Genomic DNA, 19,103 nt, shown 5'->3' with positions numbered 1-19,103 from the left:
TCACCAATTCAGTGCTGATGTGGAGCTGACGTGTACAGTGCCACATAAGAATTTTTGAATAAAAAGGATCGAAATTGCCAAAAATCGAAACATGCAGGACTAAAACTGAAATATGAAAGCATAGAAGACCAAAATCGCAAAGTTACAAACATACATGACCAAATTTGCAGTTTTTTCAATATTTTATTGCATAAAGAAAGCATCTCGAGCTACAATATCACGTCCAATATGACTTGGTGGACTAGACTAGATACTAGGACTAGTAAAAAAAAGGGGGATTCATTTGCTAGAACATGAGCGAACCCGTTGACAAATCGATTTACATAAAAAATAGAAAATAACGGTTTTTCTTGTAATATTATTTGACAGTCTACGATTATGGAGCTAAATTCTGATTTATCGTTCTTATAAAAGTTGAGGGCCCTCACAACTATTTGTGCATCCATTTCAAATATTACACTCTTGAAATTCAATATACCATGGATCCATGAGATAGCTTCACACAGCTGCATGGCCTCTCCTTCCTTAAAATCATATAGTCCTTCCATTATCATTCATCGACATCCCATAAAAGTTCCTACATGATTTGTTAGCAACCTTTTTTATTTTATGATTCATATCATATTACTATTCTATTTATTATTATGATTTATCAATACGAGAAAAACCTTATTATTAGAATTTAATTATCGTCATTGAACTTTGATATCTGGGATGTAAGCTCGATATGTTAATTAATAAAATAAACCCAAATTTGTGAGCTCAAGATACAAGGGCTCAAGCTCGCGAAGCACTCCTAAAACATATATAAATATATGTGTCTATCTTATATCCAAGGTATATTCTCATTTTCTTCTATCATTAATTAGAGCTCTCTCATTTAAGAGATTATCATTATGCTCTTTGTTAACTTGAGCGTCGGAGTATCTACACCGGTTAACCACCCGACGCTTCTGACGAGTGTTCGTGCCGAAGGTGACGATCCATACAATTATAGCTTACAGGTCCACGTTTGCGAAGTTCTGACTTACGAAGCTTCAGCTTATGCACCTTACGTTTGCTAGGTTCAGTTTACGTAACTTACGCTTGCTAGGTTTAGATTACAGACCTTATGCTTATGAGATTCCGTTTACAAATTTGTTGGATTTCGTACTCTTATCTATTACTATTATTATGCAAAAGACCCTTAGTTGGTCTCTTGGTATGCCAAGAATATTAAAAAATATTTTAAAAACACACACACTAAAACTGTTTCTCTTCACTATCTCTATTTCTGTTATTTTTTATTTAATATTTAGTACAATCATTTTATTTAACTATTTCTAAATTTCAAATTATTTGAAAAATCTAATTATGGTTATCATTCGTAACAAAAAAAATTATTTTTACTGCTATAAATTTATTAGAATTTTTTTACTGAAATTAAGTACAAAAAAAAATTTCATCACACACATCGTGTGTGCAAAAATGCTAGTTTACATAATTTGAGTACGTATTTTTATTTTTATTTTTTGGCTACATCAGCTTATTACTATTCAATACCTGTGAAATTTAAGACAGCGTTTGGTTTTTGTGATAAGATTATTAATGTAAGGATAAAATTTTTATAAAGTATAGGATAATAAAAATTGTGATAATTTTATAACTTGTTTGATTGTATTTTTGAGATATTGATAAAATATGTGCTAATATTTTTACTGACCTAGATATTACAAAAGTGTGAAAATTCTACCAAACGTTTGATATTTATCCCTAGCTAATCTTGGTTATCAAACGCTGCCTTAAAAGTGATATTTATGATTTTCAGCAACCTTTTTATTTAATTAATTATGATTTTTGAATTGTTGAATGTAAAGTTCAAAACTTATGTTCTGCTTTGGGGTTTTGTCTATGCTATCCCATTCGGGTAGTGCCCGAATGGGGATCCAACGGTCTATGTTTTTTTGGACTTGATATGATATCATTTAAAATGAGATCAAATCAAATCCAAAAAAATATGGGTCATTGGATGCAGCACATGGACACTGCCCATATGCTAGCATAGACAAATCCCTGCTTTGTATGCCGACACTTTTTGTTTTACATGGAATGGAATACATTAGACTCGACATGCTCATATCCTCCGTGAAACTTTACGAAAAAACAATTTTGGCAGTGAAAAACTAATTTATGTTTAAAATATATTGCTCAAACATGTATTATTCACTCGATTATTAATACATTTGAAGTTACAAAAAAAGGTGAAATACAAATTTAAATGCCGAAATATAAGATACAGATAAATATATTGTGATCTCGTATAGACCTAGCCACGGGCTGGGTTCAGACCCGGACCCGTCGAGTCAGGTTTAAGAAAAGACCGACCCTTAACCGACCCGTCCGTGACTCTGTCGCTGGTTACGATCCGGTTTATGGAACCAACGGTTTGGGTCTGGGCCGACTCTTGTATTTTTTAAAAATATTATTTTTAAATAAATATTAAAGAATAAAAAATAAAATTAAAAAATAAGGCTTTGTACAATTAAATATATAAAACTCTATCAAATATTTCCTTATCTCAATAAAAAATATATTACATTTATTCAATAAATATATAACATTTTAAAGAAAAAAAATATTTTCATTTTTATTCGATATATATTAATTTTTTTAAAAAAAAGACCGACCAGCCAGGTCGAACAGATCAATCCCGACGGGTCGATGAATTTGACACTTGTAAATCATAACCGAACTGCCTAATGATCAGACCGATCATGATTTTTGGTCAAACCTGTTGACCTGATTAACAGACCCGTTAAACACACTGTTAGAGTTTTCTCAATAATCATGTTTATACAATATATGAACACGATAAATCGTCTACGTCTCCCCTTCTTGGTTAAGTACGATTAACCAAGGATCCACTAGCACTCGAACACTTGGCCTTGATGGCTCCAAGGATAGCCTTTACAACTCAACACGATCACCGCGCCGATACAACTCGAACACTTGGCCTTAATGGCTCCAATGATAGCCTCAACAAAAACACTTGGCTTCACACTCAAGTGTTTACAACAATCTCACAATGTACTTGGCTTCACACTAAGTGTTTACAACAATAGCACAACCAACTCACAAACTATTTTCACAAATAACTCTCAAATATTGATTGAGCACTTTGGTAGAGAGAATATTGCTTGCAAATGAGAGAAGAAATGAGTTGGGATGTCTCTAAATGGTCTTGGCAAGCCTCTATTTATAGTTGGCAAAGATTTGAATTTGAATTTGTGTGTTTGGAGCGTTTATTGGGAAGCCAAGGAGTAGAGACAAAGTGTAGGCGCCGCTGCCTTCTTTTTCCAGCACTGAGCGGATTTTGTGGAAAAATCATATCTCTCAATCTAACCGTTGGTTGAGCTCAAATTTGGACAGTCGCTTGAAAACATCTTGATCTTCAATCTGAACGGTGAAGATTGAATTTGAAAGACTCAAACACGTCCAGTAAATCTCGGAAGTCGCAAAATCACGTTCTCGCTTTTGTTCTGAGCATTACTTTTCAAAAATTCGAATCTCACAATCCATCCGTTGGATTGGCCTGAAATTAACACACAATCTTTTTAACATCCTGATATTGATCGTGATCGGTGGAGATTGGATTTAGATGCCTCCATATATTCCAGTAGTCTTCTGAATCCGATACTTCAGCAGTTAACTCCTTGCAGAAATAGCTACTGTTCAACATATTTGCAAAAATTATAACTCCATATCCAGCCGTTGGATTGATTTGAAATTTGGATACATACTTTAAAACATCATGGAAATCTATGTGATCGGTGGAGATCGGATTTTAATAACCGAAGCATTCCCAGTTATTTTCTGAAGTTGAGTCTTCATAGTTCATTCCTTGCAGAAGTAAGTACTGTGCAGCTTTGTTAAAAAAATCATATCTCCATATCCAGCCGTTGGATTGCTATGAAATTTGGAGAGAAGCTTGAGAACATCCTGATCTTTATTTTCACTGTTGGAGATCTGATTTGGATGACCGGAAAGTGCCCGGTGAATTTTGCAAGTTTCTGCTTTATAATATTGGCTTGTCCTTGTCCATTTCTTTTACAACTTCAAAGTAACTTCCAAGAATTTGATTGTTAATATGATCTAATCTGCAAAGTCTCACTTTAAATGATTAGTAACAATTAACCGAGTTTTGTAATCATCAAAACATAATAATATGAGATTTGTTAATGCATTAAAAACATACATTAATCTCATAACACGAGATTTGTATGCGTTTAAGGCGTAACAATAAATAATATGCGAAAGCAAGATCGAGCGTTACCTCCAGCCATCGAATAATTTGTAAGTGTGCTACTTTCTGTTCCAGTTGAAACCTTCTAAACACTCCAACTCTCTCGTAGATGGTGTATTTGTGTTGTTATGAGTTGTGTATTTAGAGGCCTCAAGAGCCTCGGTATTTATAGGCAAATTCTCATACCATCAATGAGTGTTCGGGAGCATGAGATTCAAAATAAGTGTGTGTTGCGTGTCTCACTTTTCTGAATGTGAAACGCCATATGCACAGTATTCAAGTATGCGGCATCGATCGTCACCGCTTCCGTCATCGAAGATATCTCGTTTAATTATGTGCCATATTTTCTTACAGTCTCCCACTTGACACATATACAAGCCAATATATATAAGAAAACAAAATACATGAATCATGGCGATAAGTCCTCTAATAAGCAAGAATTATCTTTCATGTATCACAGTGTATTATGTCTCTCAAGCTTTATGAATAAACTTTTACTGTATGTTTATTCGAGGTCCAACGTTATTGATATTTTTCTCAAATCAATGAATATGTACACAACAAATATGAGAAAATATCACAACAGAGTTTCATTAATTTGTTTTTACAACAAATTTACATATAGGAACCAAGTCTCATGCTTTCAGTATGATCCTTAAATTTCAATGGTGGCATGCCTTTAGTCAAAGGATCGGCAATCATCAATTCAGTGCTAATGTGTTCGATAACCACCGTTTTATCTTTAACACGTGCTCTTATGGCTAAATACTTAATGTCGATGTGTTTACTTCGACTACCACTTTTGTTATTTTTAGCCATAAAGACAGCAGCTGAATTGTCACAATATATCCGTAATGGCCTAAATATAGAATCAAAAATACTAAGCCCCGATATGAAACTCTTCAACCAAACACCTTGTGAGGTGGCCTCAAAACAAAATACGAACTTAGCCTCCATAGTGGAAGTAGCAGTCAATGTCTGCTTTGCACTTCTCCAAGATACAGCTCCACTAGCTAGCAAGAAAATATATCCTGAAGTGGATTTTTGAGAGTCAATGCAGCCAGCGTAGTCTGAATCAGAGTAGCCAATTACTTCCAAATTCTCAGTTCGTCTGAACATAAGCATATAGTCTTTGGTCCCTTGAAGGTACCTCATCACTTTCTTTGCAGCTTTCCAGTGGTCTAAACCTGGATTACTCTGATATCTTTTCAACATCCCAACAACAAATGCAATGTTAGGTCTAGTACAAACCTGAGCATACATCAAGCTTCCGATAGCAAAAGCATAAGGAATGTTTTTCATTTTTTCCCGTTCAAGATCATTCTTTGGGCATTGGTTCAAATTGAACCTGTCACCTTTTACAATGGGAGCTACACTTGGTGAACAATCTTTCATCTTATATATCTCTAAAACCTTGTTAATATAGGTTTCTTGCGACAGACCTAGAATTCCTCGAATTCTGTCTCGATGCATCTTAATGCCAAAATATTCCAATCTCATTTGTTTGTTATGAATCTAATATGGTTGATATGATTTATAACACTTGGTGGATTGATTCTGGTTCTACAATCCATGTTACAAATACCTTGCAGGATATGCAAAACCTAAGGAAACCTCTGGGAAATGAGCGGAATATCTATTCAGGAAACAAGATGTCTTTGCTTGTTGAGGCTATTGGGACTTGCTGCCTAATTTTGGATAGTGGTTATATTTTGAAATTGAAAAATACATTTTATGTTTCTGGTTTCTCTTGGAATTTAATTTCTGTTTCAAGACTTGTACCATTTGTTTATTCCTTTCAGTTTTTGAATAACTCAATAAAATTATTTTATAAATCCAATCTTGTTGGGAATGGTACAATTATTGATGGTATTTTCTCTCTTTCTTTACAAAATAATACAAATACCACTATGCATGTTCAAGGAGGTATTAAAAGATGTATTATAAATGAAGATTCTTCTATATTGTGGCATCGGAGATTGGGACATATCTCCATTGAAAGAATAAAAATATTAGTAAAAGATGGAGTGCTTAGTACTTTAGATATTTTTGATTTTGAAACTTGTGTGAATTGCATTAAAGGAAAGCAGACCAACAAGTCTAAAAAGGGTGCCAAGAGGAGTACAGACATATTAAAAATCATACATTCAGATATATGTTGTCCAGACATGGACATGCAAAATCCAAAATATTTCATCTCTTTCATTGATGATTACTCACGATACATGTATATCTACTTATTTTATCACAAAAATGAAGCTTTGGATGTCTTTAAGGTTTTCAAGGCCGAAGTTTAGAAGCAATGTGGAAAACATATTAAGATTGTGAGGACTGGTAGATGTAGAAAATATTATGGTAGATGCACCAAGAATGAATAAGAACATGGTCCGTTTGCAAAGTTTCTCCAAGAACATAAGATTGTTGCCCAATATACTATGTCTGGTTCTCCAGACCAAAATGGCGTAGCGGAAAGGAGAAACCGAACATTATTGGACATGGTGCGGAGCATGTTTAGTATCTCCAAACTTCCTAAATCCTTGTGGGCTTAAGCTCTTAAGACAGTTGTGTATATATTAAACCATGTTCCAACTAAGGTTGTTTCAAAAACTTCATTTGAATTGTTTAAAAGTTAGAAACCGAGTTTGCGACATATATGCATTTGGGGTTGTCCTTCTGAAGTAAGAGTTTACAACCCACAAAAAAAGAAGTTGGACCCATCTTAATGCAATCAAACTTCATCTTCAACACTTTCGGCTTCTTTAAACAAATATTTACAGAATCTTTTCTCCTTCCTCCGAAAACATTTGGACAGAAAAATTTCAAAATTTTATTTTCTTAAGTTTATCAAAATGTTCTGTCCACTTTTCGATTCTCAATACATGCTTAAAAAATATTTGCATATCAAAAGTTGAGTATCAAACCGAAAATTCACGGTACGAAGGTTCGAGAGATTCAAGAACAAATATTCAAGGCAGATGTATCATGGCTCTGATACCAAATGTTAGAGTTTTCTCAATAATCATGTTTATACAATATATGAACATGATAAACAATATGCGGAAGCAAGATCGAGCGTTACCTCCAGCCATCGAATAATTTGTAAGTGTGCTGTTTTTCTCTCCAGTTGAAGTCTTCTAAACACTCCAACTATCTCGTAGATGGTGTATTTGTGTTGTTATGAGTTGTGTATTTAGGGACCTCAAGGACTCGATATTTATAGGCAAATTCTCATACCATCAGTGAGTGTTTGGGATCATGAGATTCAAAATAAGTGTGCGTTGCGTGTCTCACTTTTCTGAATGTGAGACGTCATATGCACAGTGTTCAAGTATGACGACATCGGTCGTCACCACTTCCGTCATCGAAGATATCTTGTTTAATTATGTATCATATTTTCTTACACACACTTCATTTCTGGGTTAGACCCTGTCCTTAGCAAGATCTACTTTGGTACATATATTATCTAATTCGAAAGTTATCGTTGTTCCTTAGTGATTACGGAAATTTTAAGTATTCTCATAACTGAAGGCTAGTATTCAATATTCATGAGGCACGTAATATATTCCATATTGAGTTAATTTTTTTTATAAAAAAATTGTGTAGATCAATCCCGTGTAAGCCTTTGACTTGGTAATATTTTAATTCACATTTCCCAATGTATTAGTTGACCTTGCGGTGCAGCCCCGGGGAGGGGCCATATTCAAAATACGAGGACCATGTCGATAATTGGCATACAAGTCCGTTTCTCTTTTAATCTCAAAAATTTTAATAATTTTTTCTAATAATTTGCACGACCGTTGGCCTTCATTAATTCGGTTGTGATAATTCGAAAATTCGATTTTTATTTTGAAAATCGGTTATATATATATATATATATGTATCAAAATAGTCGAATTTTTTAGGGATAATAGCCAAAATAGTCCAATAATTTGTTTGTTTTGCGATTTGGTCTTGTAAGTATTCAATTTTGGATTTTGTTTCTATAAGTTTAGTTATATTTTGGTTTTTAGTCCTTTTTCATTTAAGCAATGTTTTTAATTTATAACCGGATCGATGATCAAACGAATCTAACTTAAAAAAACAGTCCAACTGGTTGAAATGTTTTAACCGGACAGTCGAATCGAAAAAAAATATAACATACTATATTTTAAATTATAAAAACCTAAAAAATTTATATACATAAATATATATCGTAGTTTAAAAACTAAATAACTATATAAATATATTTTAAAAACTTATAAACTCTAATATTAATAAATAATATTTTTAACGAGGAAAAAATTTCAAATAACCATGTATATATATAATAAAATATTAAATTAAGGTTTTAAAATAAAAAAAAAACTATTTTTTTCGAAAAAAAAGCGAAAATTAATTTTTCGGTTCTTGACCAGTTCTGCCAGTTCAACCATTAAAACGATTTTTGGGAGTATTTCGGATCAAATCAGTGACCGGTTCCGGATCGAACCGGTTGAACTAGTGGGTACGGTCGAATTTTGAAAACATAACATTTAATTGTTGATGACACAACAGACACATCATAAATTCTCATTGTCACTTAAACATTTCTCATTGCCACATGAGGATCGAACCCGCAACGCCGGAGAATCTCTTCCCACGTCACCTCAAGCCTTACCAACTCGTATATGCCCCTGTGGGCGTCTAAGCATATCATATTGAACTTGTTTTAGGTTTTGATATTAAGTTAAAGTTTATTACAATTGAATGTCATATAATTGATAAAATAAAATAACTGGATCGATCGGTGAATATTTGGTCCTTGTTTACAATGTTTTTGGTGAAAGTCATCATAATTTTCCCTTTTTTTCTGAATTTTTTTATTACTTTAATTTTGCGACTAAAATAAATCATTTTTTAATTAGATTCAATTTTTATGAAACACGTATGTTTTATATTCTCGAAATAAATCAATTCAGAATTAAACTATATTTACAATGAAAAAAATATTTTTTATTATTTAATTTGGTTCGAAATCCTTTAAGCAAAATTGGTCTATGACAATAAATATATGTATATATATATTGAATTCGTACATAAATATATACGATCCTCAAGTATTTTATTAGAGGAAAAGATTAAAAAATATAATAATAAAAAAAAGAAGTAATATTACTTATTTTTGTGTGGACTTGCAGTTGTGTCACCCTCCAACTGTACGAGCACATCCATGGGGAATATAGTCAAAATGATCTTGTAAATTTGTCTATTTTGTGTTTTGGTCTTGTAAGTATTTAATTTTATGTTTTGGTCCTATAAGTTAAGTTATAATTGGATTTTAGTCCTTTTTTCATAGATTGTTGACGTATAGAAAATGCTGACGTGACAGCTAAAAATGCTTAAATGGCATTGAGAAATGATGACGTGTCTATTGTGGTATCAACAATTAAATGTTATGTTTTCAAAACCTTAAATATTATGTTTTCAAAATCAGACTGTACCAACTGGTTCAACCAATTCGACACGTAACCGGTCACTGATTTGATCCGAAACGCTCCCAAAAATCGTTTTAACGGTTGAACCGGCAGAATTGGTCAAAAACTGAAAAATTTGTTTTTCGAATTTTTTTAGAAAAATTAGTTTTTTATTTTAAAACTTTAATTTAATATTTTATTATATATATACATGATTATTTGATTTTTTTTCTCGTTAGAAATATTATTTATTAATATTAGAGTTTATAATTTTTTAACATATTTTTTATTTTTTAAAAATTTATTAATATTTATAAATATTAAAGTTTAGTTTTTAAACTACGATAAATATATATATTTTTTCTATTTATATAAATTTGTTAGGTTTTATAATTTAAAATATATTATTAATTATATTATATAAACGATTTCTCGATACGACCGTTCGGTTAAAATAATCCAATCAATTGGACTGTTTTTTTTAAGTTAGATCGGTTTGATCATCGGTCCAATTATAAAAATATTTCTTAAATGAAAAAAAGACTAAAAACCAAAATATAACTAAACTTACAGAACCAAAACTCAAAATTTAATACTTACAGGACTAAATTACAAAACAAGTAAACTTACATGACTATTTTGACTATTATCCTCCTATTTCTCCATTCCAATCGTCACTTTGCGTTTACTGTATGGAAAAACACCAAGTTTCAATTTTTTTTAAAAAACACTTCACCTAAAAAATTTATATTTTCCCCCATTTATTTATTTAATGCCAAGAAATGCATGAATGGTAAGTTTGTGGGCATGTTGAAGATTAGTTGAAATTAGTTGTAAAAAAGAATGTCAGAAACAGCGGAGGTTCGTTTAGTTCGGTGTCCGAAGTGCGATAATTTGCTTCCAGAGGTCACTGGTTACTCTGTTTACCGGTGCGGTGGTTGCGGGGCTATTCTCAGAGGTAACTTTTTCATTGATTTTAAGCAGAAGATTTGTGCTTTGGGAACTATTCTGCGATTTAGTTTCTTTCATGGTGTTTTTGGGTTCTATGGAAATTGGGAAATTTTCGATTTTGATTTGGTTTCTTTTGATCTGGGAGATATTGGGAATGGTGGGGCTTGAGTGATGTCAATCTTTTCTTGATGTTTTGTTCTTTGTGTTTTTTGTTTTGCGGGTTCTATGTTTGACTTTTCAGGAGGGGAAAAAGGTGTTGACTTGGACTCGTTCCCAGAAAGGTCTGATGAGGAAAAGGTTGCAAAGATGAAAGAGAAGTATCTTGAAAAATACGAGGAAAATAATAGTGTGTCTGAGAGGAGAATGATTGGCCGGGGTGATGGGATGTCGAGCATTAGTTCGTCTAGCCGAGCTGCGGGGAGGGCTTTGCGGGATTCAGCTGAAAATTACGGTGATAGTTTGATGGATAGGCAGAATATGTGGGACCATAGGGGTGGAACGATCCAAGGTAGAGATTTGGATGAGTTGGGACGAGCAAGCGTCGATCGAGATTTCGAAGGTTTGACTTTATATAATGAAGATGAGAATGGGAGGCAAAGATTGGATCAAGTTTCGGAGGAGCATGGCTCATCTAATCTCGTGCCTAGGCCAAGTTATGATTATGAGTTTGAGGTGAAGAATAGGATTGGTGTGGATGGATTTAACAAAGATGGTTGCATTGGAGAAGATCAGCCTAAGATTCGGAGGGGGTTGGATGGGACGAATGAACGACTGGGTCGGTATGGTTATTTGAATGAAAGGGGTAAAGGAAAGACTTTTCTTGACAGGCCGATTGTGCATGGAGATTCCCTTTCTGGTTCTGAGAATTGGTATCCCAATAAATCATTGGGAGTGAGTAGTTCATCAGGGCAATACCCGTATCTCGATGCACGTTTTAATAGGCCTTCTTATCAGAATCAATACCCTGAGTCTTCTCTGATGCACAGAACAGAAATGGGTGGTGATGGCTTTAATCCTTCACGATACGCATCGAATCGTGTCCAAGAATATGAGGGCCCATTGAGATCTCAGATGCCAAGAAGGGGTCCCTTTCGAACGCCGCCTCCTTATCAACAACCTTCGTCTCATCCATATAGTTCTGGATCTTACCAGGGTGATGGCATGGCTTATTTGGACCCATTTGAGCCATATAATCCTAGAGCCAACCATCACCATCATCATCCATCTTGCTCTTGTTTCCATTGTTTAAATACGAGACGAGTTCCTCAGCCTGTTGCCTTCAGCGATAAGTTCTCCGATGTCTCAGTTGATACAATGTCTAATTATCACAAAAATCCCGGCTCATTCAGTCCACGAGATTATAATTTCCAATCTACAAATCATCATCCTTCAAGATCTCATAATCCTCTCTCACACACGAGATGGGGCAATGATGTGAATTCTGAAGTGGATGGTTTTATCCGCCGGCTTCCTCCAAGGGTGCATTCAGCTTCTGCTGTACTACATTGTCGCCCTATAGGTGGTGGTGCTCCATTCTTCGTATGCTTCAATTGTTTTGAGTTGTTGCTATTACCGAAGAATGTTGCAACTAACAGTGACCGCCGGAAGAAAATTAAATGTGGGGCGTGCTCTATAGTGATTGTTTTTGCATTTTCCAACAATAAACTAGTGGTTTGTGATGATATAGAAGCAACAACGGATGATCCTGTTAAGCTTGATGACAACAGCAATCTGTCACCAATACGAGGGGAATTATACATGCATGGCCATCTAAATCAAGTTAGGGCCACTTTCTTATCTGATGATTATGATAATGCTGGTTATGAATTCGAGTCTATGGATAGAGAACCTGAACAACCTTCACCTCACCGGGGAAGAGGCAGCGATTCTTCTGAGGCCAAGCACCAAAATTCCAAATCTGAGCATACTATTGAGGTGGAGAAAGTTATCGAAAGTGTGAATGTGCCGAGAGAAGACTCTAAATTGGCTTACGAGGAAATAATGAATAAACAGCCTCCACCTCCTGTAGGATCATCGCTTCAAGAATACTTTGAATATTCAAATAAGTTTCATGTGAAGAACCATCAGGGTTCCCATGAAAAATACTTGCCAAGCAAGACTACCAGGCAACAATCTTCTATCAATGACTCATCAGCAGCAACTGAGACGGACATATCGTCAAATGATTTCTCAAATACTGGCACATCATTTGATTCTGGTGAGGCAAGCAGAAAAGGCAGAAGAGCATCTGAGTCATTTTTTGCTGGAATTGTAAAAAAGAGCTTTAAGGAATTTAGTAGATCAAACCAGAATGCGGAGAAAGAAAAAGCTGATGTGACCATTAATGGGCATCGCATGCCAAATGAAATGATTAAGAAGGCCGAAGAAGTTGCCGGACCCATCCACCCTGGCCAATACTGGTATTCACCCACTTATATTTAACATGCCATTTTCTTCCTTATCACTTTCTGTTAAGATTGTTGATGCACAGTTGAATTTTGATAGTAGAAGTATTGTAAAAAAAGAGAATATGGCATAACACATAGTTCACGCAGTTTGACCATGGAGCTAGTCCACTACACAATCCCCATGAGACCAAAAATCTAATCATCTGTCATATAGTTTATGTTACAATCAACACCTATTTATATATGTGAAATATATTGGCACATATAACAAGGTATATCTAGTTGTTATAATATCAAATCTGATTTTAAGATATATATTTTTTTGCATTTGATCGAAATTTCATATGTTATTTCTTTACCAGGTATGACTACCGAGCTGGATTCTGGGGCTTGATGGGAGGCCCTTGTCTAGGAATAATTCCTGTAAGAATTTTTTTTCCATCTTCATTGATGAAACAGTGTCTCAAATTTGGTGAATGCATGATTCTTCCATACGTTTCTTAACGAATTAGCTCTCTTTTCTTGCAGCCGGGCATCGAGGAATTTAACTGTCCCATGCCAGAAAAGTGTGCTGGTGGAAACACTGGCATATATGTGAATGGCAGAGAACTTAACCAGAAAGATCTGAATTTGCTGAAACGTAGAGGGATGCCAACCCATAAAAATCGATCATATGCCATTGAAATATCCGGCAGAATCATAGACAAAGACAGTGGTGAGGAGCTAAAGAGCCTGGGTAAACTTGCTCCAACGTATGTCCCTATTCGGGTGTATACCTTTTGTTTCCTTCGCTCCTGAATCATTTTTACGAAAATTGTTTCCATTACTAACTCGAGATTATGAACAGCATGGAGAAGCTACGGCGTGGTTTTGGCATGCGAATTCCAAAAGGAGCTCAACAATCATAGCCGCAGAGGAGTTGAGGGCTTTCACTGGTATTTCTGTGAGCGACTACTTTTCTTGGCTGAACAATATGAAAGAATTTACCCCATAAGTTGTATTGCCTATTTTTTCATATACTGATACAAAGTTGTGAGTACATTTTTGCCTGTGAAATGATCTTTTCTTGAGCCAGGAATACTAGAGAAAACATACAAGACAATAAGATACGGTTTTTGGATTTGTTTTGGGTTTTTATAAAGCTTGTCTGGAATGGAAAGACAAGATGTTACCTGTAAATTTGAAATTATTTGTAGTTTTATCCTTTCTCTGTTTGTTGGCAAGCTGTATTTGTTAATGAGAACAATGCTCGCATTATGTATTATTGACACATGCCATTAGAACATAAAACATATGTATGAATAAAGCATGGTCCAATTTGCTATGCTGATGTTTGATCTTCTTTGATAAACCGAGACGATGCCAAAACTTTTTATCCAAATTTCAGAAAGAAGTAAAATGACAGTTCATTGAAAAAGGTAATACAAGCGCAAAGGCGTGATGATACAACTAGAAATGAGTCGTCCACAACCAGGAACAGCTGGATCAAGAATCCTGAATCAGAACACACAAAGGTCGATTTTGGGTGGCTTGGTCGGCTGCTAAAGGAAGATCCTTCAGCTCCTTGAATGCCACCATGCTGGTCTCCCTATCTAGGATGTTCTAGATTATTGCCTAGAGTGTGACGAGGCAACCTCGGCCTCTCGCTCTGAGCAGATGGCTAAGAAGGCGATGAGCATGAGGTGAGAGTTAGTTCGGAAAGGCTCGGCTCTGAAGAGACCACCTTCACTGCTGGAGATGCCGAGTTCTCTGCTCTTGTTTCTTTATTCTGAGCTGAAGAGAAGAGTCTGAGCATCATGTCCTCCTTAAAAACAAGAAAAGTTATGATCGAAGTTGAAAGTCTTTGAGCCAGTTTGACTTTAACTTTGAAAAAGTGCCCAAAAATAACTTCTCCTTTTTAAAGTGTTTTTATTGAAAAAAAGTAGAGTGATTTTGACATTTTGATATATGTCGAAATTTTTTTATTTATTTTTTTAAAATATAATTATAAGAAAAAATCGAAAAAATAGAAATTCTAACTTCTTAAAGAAACAGTTTTTTAAATGCTATTTTAAAACCGTTTTTTTTAAAATCAAACATATTTGAGAAAATAGACTTGGTTAAACATTTTTTAAAAAAAATAACCTCCCCAAATGTATTTGAAATACACTGTAGGAAGTCATTTTACTCCGTGGCGGAGCCACAATATTGGTGGTCTACATGGATGGCCCAATTTTTTAAAAAAAAATTTGTATAAGCTCATATCGAATTAATTTAAAATTATTCAAAATTTGTATATTCAAAATATTAAATGATTTGAGAGCTTAAAATTTTAAATTGAGCAAAAATCCTGACTCCACCGTTGATTTTACTATGATTATCACTATTAAAGTTATAAAATTATCAATACTAGTAATTTCGTGCATGCGTTGCGTGCCTGTAAAATCCGTGTATTTTTAGGAAAGAAAAAAAAAAGGGAAAAAATTAATTAAAAAATTAAAAAAGGTAAAAAGTACATCAATTTTAATAGTTAACTGTCATTTTCGTAAATAAAAAAACACCAAATGTCATAAAGTTAATGTAGTATTTTTTTTTCTTATTTTTTATTAGTGATATATCTCTAGTTCAAGTGTATCTGTGTATGTATATTTTTACAAATTTTCAAATTTCGGAAGCTTCACCTGACGGCCCAATAACACGCAGGCCCGGCCTGTGTTGATGAAATCGGGTCCATAAATAGGCGGAGCCTCTTCTTCTACCGGAGGGAAGCGCGAGCGAAAGAGTTTTCAGAGGCAATAGATCGATCGCAAAACCACACGATGGAGATGATTGAATCTGAAATCCACCAGCTGTTCGTAAAATTGCTCGATGGCAAGCACAAAATCTTGAATTTCGACACACCCTCAATCTCTGTTTCCATCCTCAAACGCCGTATCGAAGCTCTAACATCTGTCCCCTCCCACCTCCAACTCCTCCGATTCAGCGACTCCCGCATCCTCCATGATCGCAAAACTTTGAAAATCGCTGAATCCCAAGAAACCACTGAAATCCCTGAAACCCTAGAGTTGAACACTGATGGTTTGCCTCGTAATCAATTGTTTTGTAGTGGAACTACCAGCTTTCAATCTCGGTCGGATCGAGAGCTGGGGAAGTTTCCAGTGGTGGTTCATCTCTCGCTCAGGCTTAGAGGTGGGAAAGGAGGGTTTGGGTCTTTGCTACGAGGTGCAGCGACCAAGGCTGGGCAGAAGAAAACGAATAATTTTGATGCTTGCAGGGATATGAGTGGGCGAAGGCTCAGGCATGTCAACGCGGAGAAGAAGTTGGAGGAATGGAGGGCCGCAGCAGATGAAAGGAAGTTGGAGAGGATGGCCGAGGAGTATATCAAAAAGAAGACCAAGGAAGTTGCTAAGGGTGCCAAGAACAAGGGGGGTGATGGTGCTGAGAAGTATGTGGCAAAATATAGGGAGGAGTCGTCAAGGTGCATGGAGGAGGTGGAGAAGTCGGTCAGGGAGTCGATGAATGGGTTGAAGAGGAAGGCTGGTAAAAAGGAGACTGAGAATCATGCCAAGCGATTGAAGATATGGTATGAAATTTCCACTGTGTATTTGGCTTTGCTTTTTATTCTATTTTATGCTGTTGGACTTGTAGGTTTGGGGACTTGGTTTGAAATTAAGGATGATGTTGAAAGAAATTTGAACACAGTAATGGTTAGGAGTTTTGCTGCCTTAACATAACTGTATAACCAGTGTGCTGGGTGAAATTACTGAAAATCTTGCCACAATGAATAGATTAATGAAAAGTTTTATCATTGATTCGTTAGAACTTTTGAAATTATGGAGCCAAATTATATTGTGAGCACTGTACAGGGGATGCTGAGATTCATGTTTCTGCTCATAAGAATTTATCTGTTTTGAGTGCAATTAAACCTCTCCGTTGAAAATTATCGAGCCATTTGATCTTTAATCTTGAAATTAAGAGTCTAAAAGTTGCTGCTTCGCATATGATTTGTGGCAATGAAATATAGCTGAAGTATTCATTGTGTTTCCCACTTTCCCTCACATGTTTGATCTTTTTCAGGTTGGGGAAGAGAAAAATGGGAGACAGTGATAGTGAAGACTTGGATGAGGAAGACATTGATGGAGACAACCGGGTGGAGGATGCCAAATCCGTTATCACTGATAATGGGACTCTTTCAGATTCAAGCAAGGAAGCTGAGGAAGCTCCATGTTCTATTACTTGCGAGAAAGTCATATCTGGCTCTGTTGATGAAGGCTCCCATGGCTACCAGGAAGAGGATGTTTCTGCTAAAGACTCTCCAAAATTAGATGATATTATTGGTGGGTGTGTTGATAATGGTAAAGGTATAAGTAGGAATAAAACTGCAGTTGAGTGTCCGGAGGAAATTATGGATCACGGCGAATCCAAAATGGAGGTGCCTCACAAATTTGACTCAAGCAAATTGAAAGAAATGGTCGGTCAGCTCCCTGGAGTCTCTGGTCCCGAGGAAATAGTTACATCTGCGGCAGAAGTGAGCAGCATTACCAATTCTGATCCACTTGGCAAAGTATCGGTGTCTGTGGTTGCAGAAGTTCAAGATTTGGACAAGCCCCTGAACTTTGATGAATATAATTCAGCTGCAGAATTAGAGGTATGTTGTTGATGTTAAATGGTTTAAGCTCTTTATTGTAAATCCACACATTGGTTTTCTTCCAATGATAACCACAATCTATTTTTTTAGGTTATTGGCATGGAAAGATTAAAAGCAGAACTTCAAACACGGGGATTGAAATGTGGGGGCACTTTGCAAGAACGGGCAGCTAGGCTCTTCCTGCTCAAAACCACGCCGCTAGAGTTGCTTCCAAAGAAAGTATTAGCCAAGAAATGAAATGTTTGCTGTGAAGCTTTTCTTCAGATACCTTTGAACTAATTTGCAAACTCGTCTTTCTCCATTATCTGGAATGTGTCGTGTCATTCTTGTTAAACTGTAGTAGCTTTTGAAACGCACCGATAAGGACTTCAACTGTATATGAATGTTCTGCTGACAAAACAAAATGGTTATGATCACATGAGTCTAGTTGATTCATGCTTGCTTCTCTTTGTTTTTTTTTTTTCCCTCGTTAATCATTTACTAACAAAAGCCGAAGGTAAAGGTGCAGACTTGACAGTTAAATATTACATATGTTCCAATGGGCTGCAGGGCTAGACTAGTGAGGTCTGAGGATATATAACTTGGCCAGAGTTGTTCTTTTCTTTCTTTTTCTTTTTACTTGAAATGAGCTCCCTTGTATTTTATCAAATCTATGTCAAACATCGAACAAAAAATCGTCAACATTCCTGTTGAATATTACCGTGATTAATGAGGATTCTGCAATGATAAGTAATTAGATTGCTTTTCTTCTTTAATTAAAGTGGCAACAAATTCTTTCAAAAGCTAAACATTTGCCAAAAATTGCGGTGATAACCAATAACAATACCCTTATCTGATTATTCCACATTGAAGCTTCCCTTCCATAGTTTTCGTGATTAAACGAGGTTTCTTTGTTAGAATTTTATCCACGTTGTTAGGCTAAACTGGCATCTCCTGCGTTTGGTTTTGATTATAGTCAAGTTTGGCGAGAAACTTGAGAAGTGCAAGAACTAGTCGGACTTGAACTATCAAAAAGTCATTCTTTTGCAAGTTTCAATGTTTCTCTCTGAATCTTGCAGCTAGCACAAGTATGAAACATATCACAACATTGCATTTTAAACAAATAGCTTGTTGAGTTTCATACAAACAATCTTGGAAGTCAAGAAACCAAGAGATACAATTTGGATATGTAAAATCTTACAGCAGCCAGAATTACCTGTTGGAAAAAATGAGTTGTGTACTCATTTAAAGTTGATAAATAGTTCGAACAAGTTGCGAACGAATTCTATATCGCGAGTAGAATTCGTAAGAAAATTATTTCTCGATTATTGATCAAATAAAGTGAATGAGAAATTAATTAGTTCGAATTTATCGTGTTGAAAAGTTAATGAAAACGATATATGTATATGAGTGTATAATATAAT

The 19,103-nt window shown here is 35.2% G+C and overlaps 2 protein-coding genes across 2 annotated transcripts; both read left to right on the top strand.

The window, feature by feature from the left end:
* Nucleotides 1-10,414: 10,414 nt before the first annotated feature.
* On the top strand, nt 10,415-14,397 carry LOC140882116 (uncharacterized). The gene is made up of 5 exons (XM_073287887.1): nt 10,415-10,672; nt 10,907-13,085; nt 13,436-13,496; nt 13,602-13,825; nt 13,921-14,397. The coding sequence occupies exons 1-5, from the start codon at nt 10,558-10,560 to the stop codon at nt 13,979-13,981; spliced, it is 2,640 nt and encodes an 879-aa protein (XP_073143988.1). The 5' UTR covers nt 10,415-10,557; the 3' UTR covers nt 13,982-14,397.
* A 1,409-nt stretch (nt 14,398-15,806) lies between these two features.
* On the top strand, nt 15,807-18,145 carry LOC140882117 (uncharacterized). The gene is made up of 3 exons (XM_073287888.1): nt 15,807-16,635; nt 17,130-17,700; nt 17,791-18,145. The coding sequence occupies exons 1-3, from the start codon at nt 15,872-15,874 to the stop codon at nt 17,935-17,937; spliced, it is 1,482 nt and encodes a 493-aa protein (XP_073143989.1). The 5' UTR covers nt 15,807-15,871; the 3' UTR covers nt 17,938-18,145.
* Nucleotides 18,146-19,103: the final 958 nt, after the last annotated feature.

This window comes from Henckelia pumila, chromosome 2, assembly GCF_033568475.1.
Source record: "Henckelia pumila isolate YLH828 chromosome 2, ASM3356847v2, whole genome shotgun sequence".
NCBI lineage: Eukaryota > Viridiplantae > Streptophyta > Magnoliopsida > Lamiales > Gesneriaceae > Henckelia > Henckelia pumila.
Note: the sequence above shows the minus strand (reverse complement) of the source record. Positions and strands in the feature narration are given on the sequence as shown.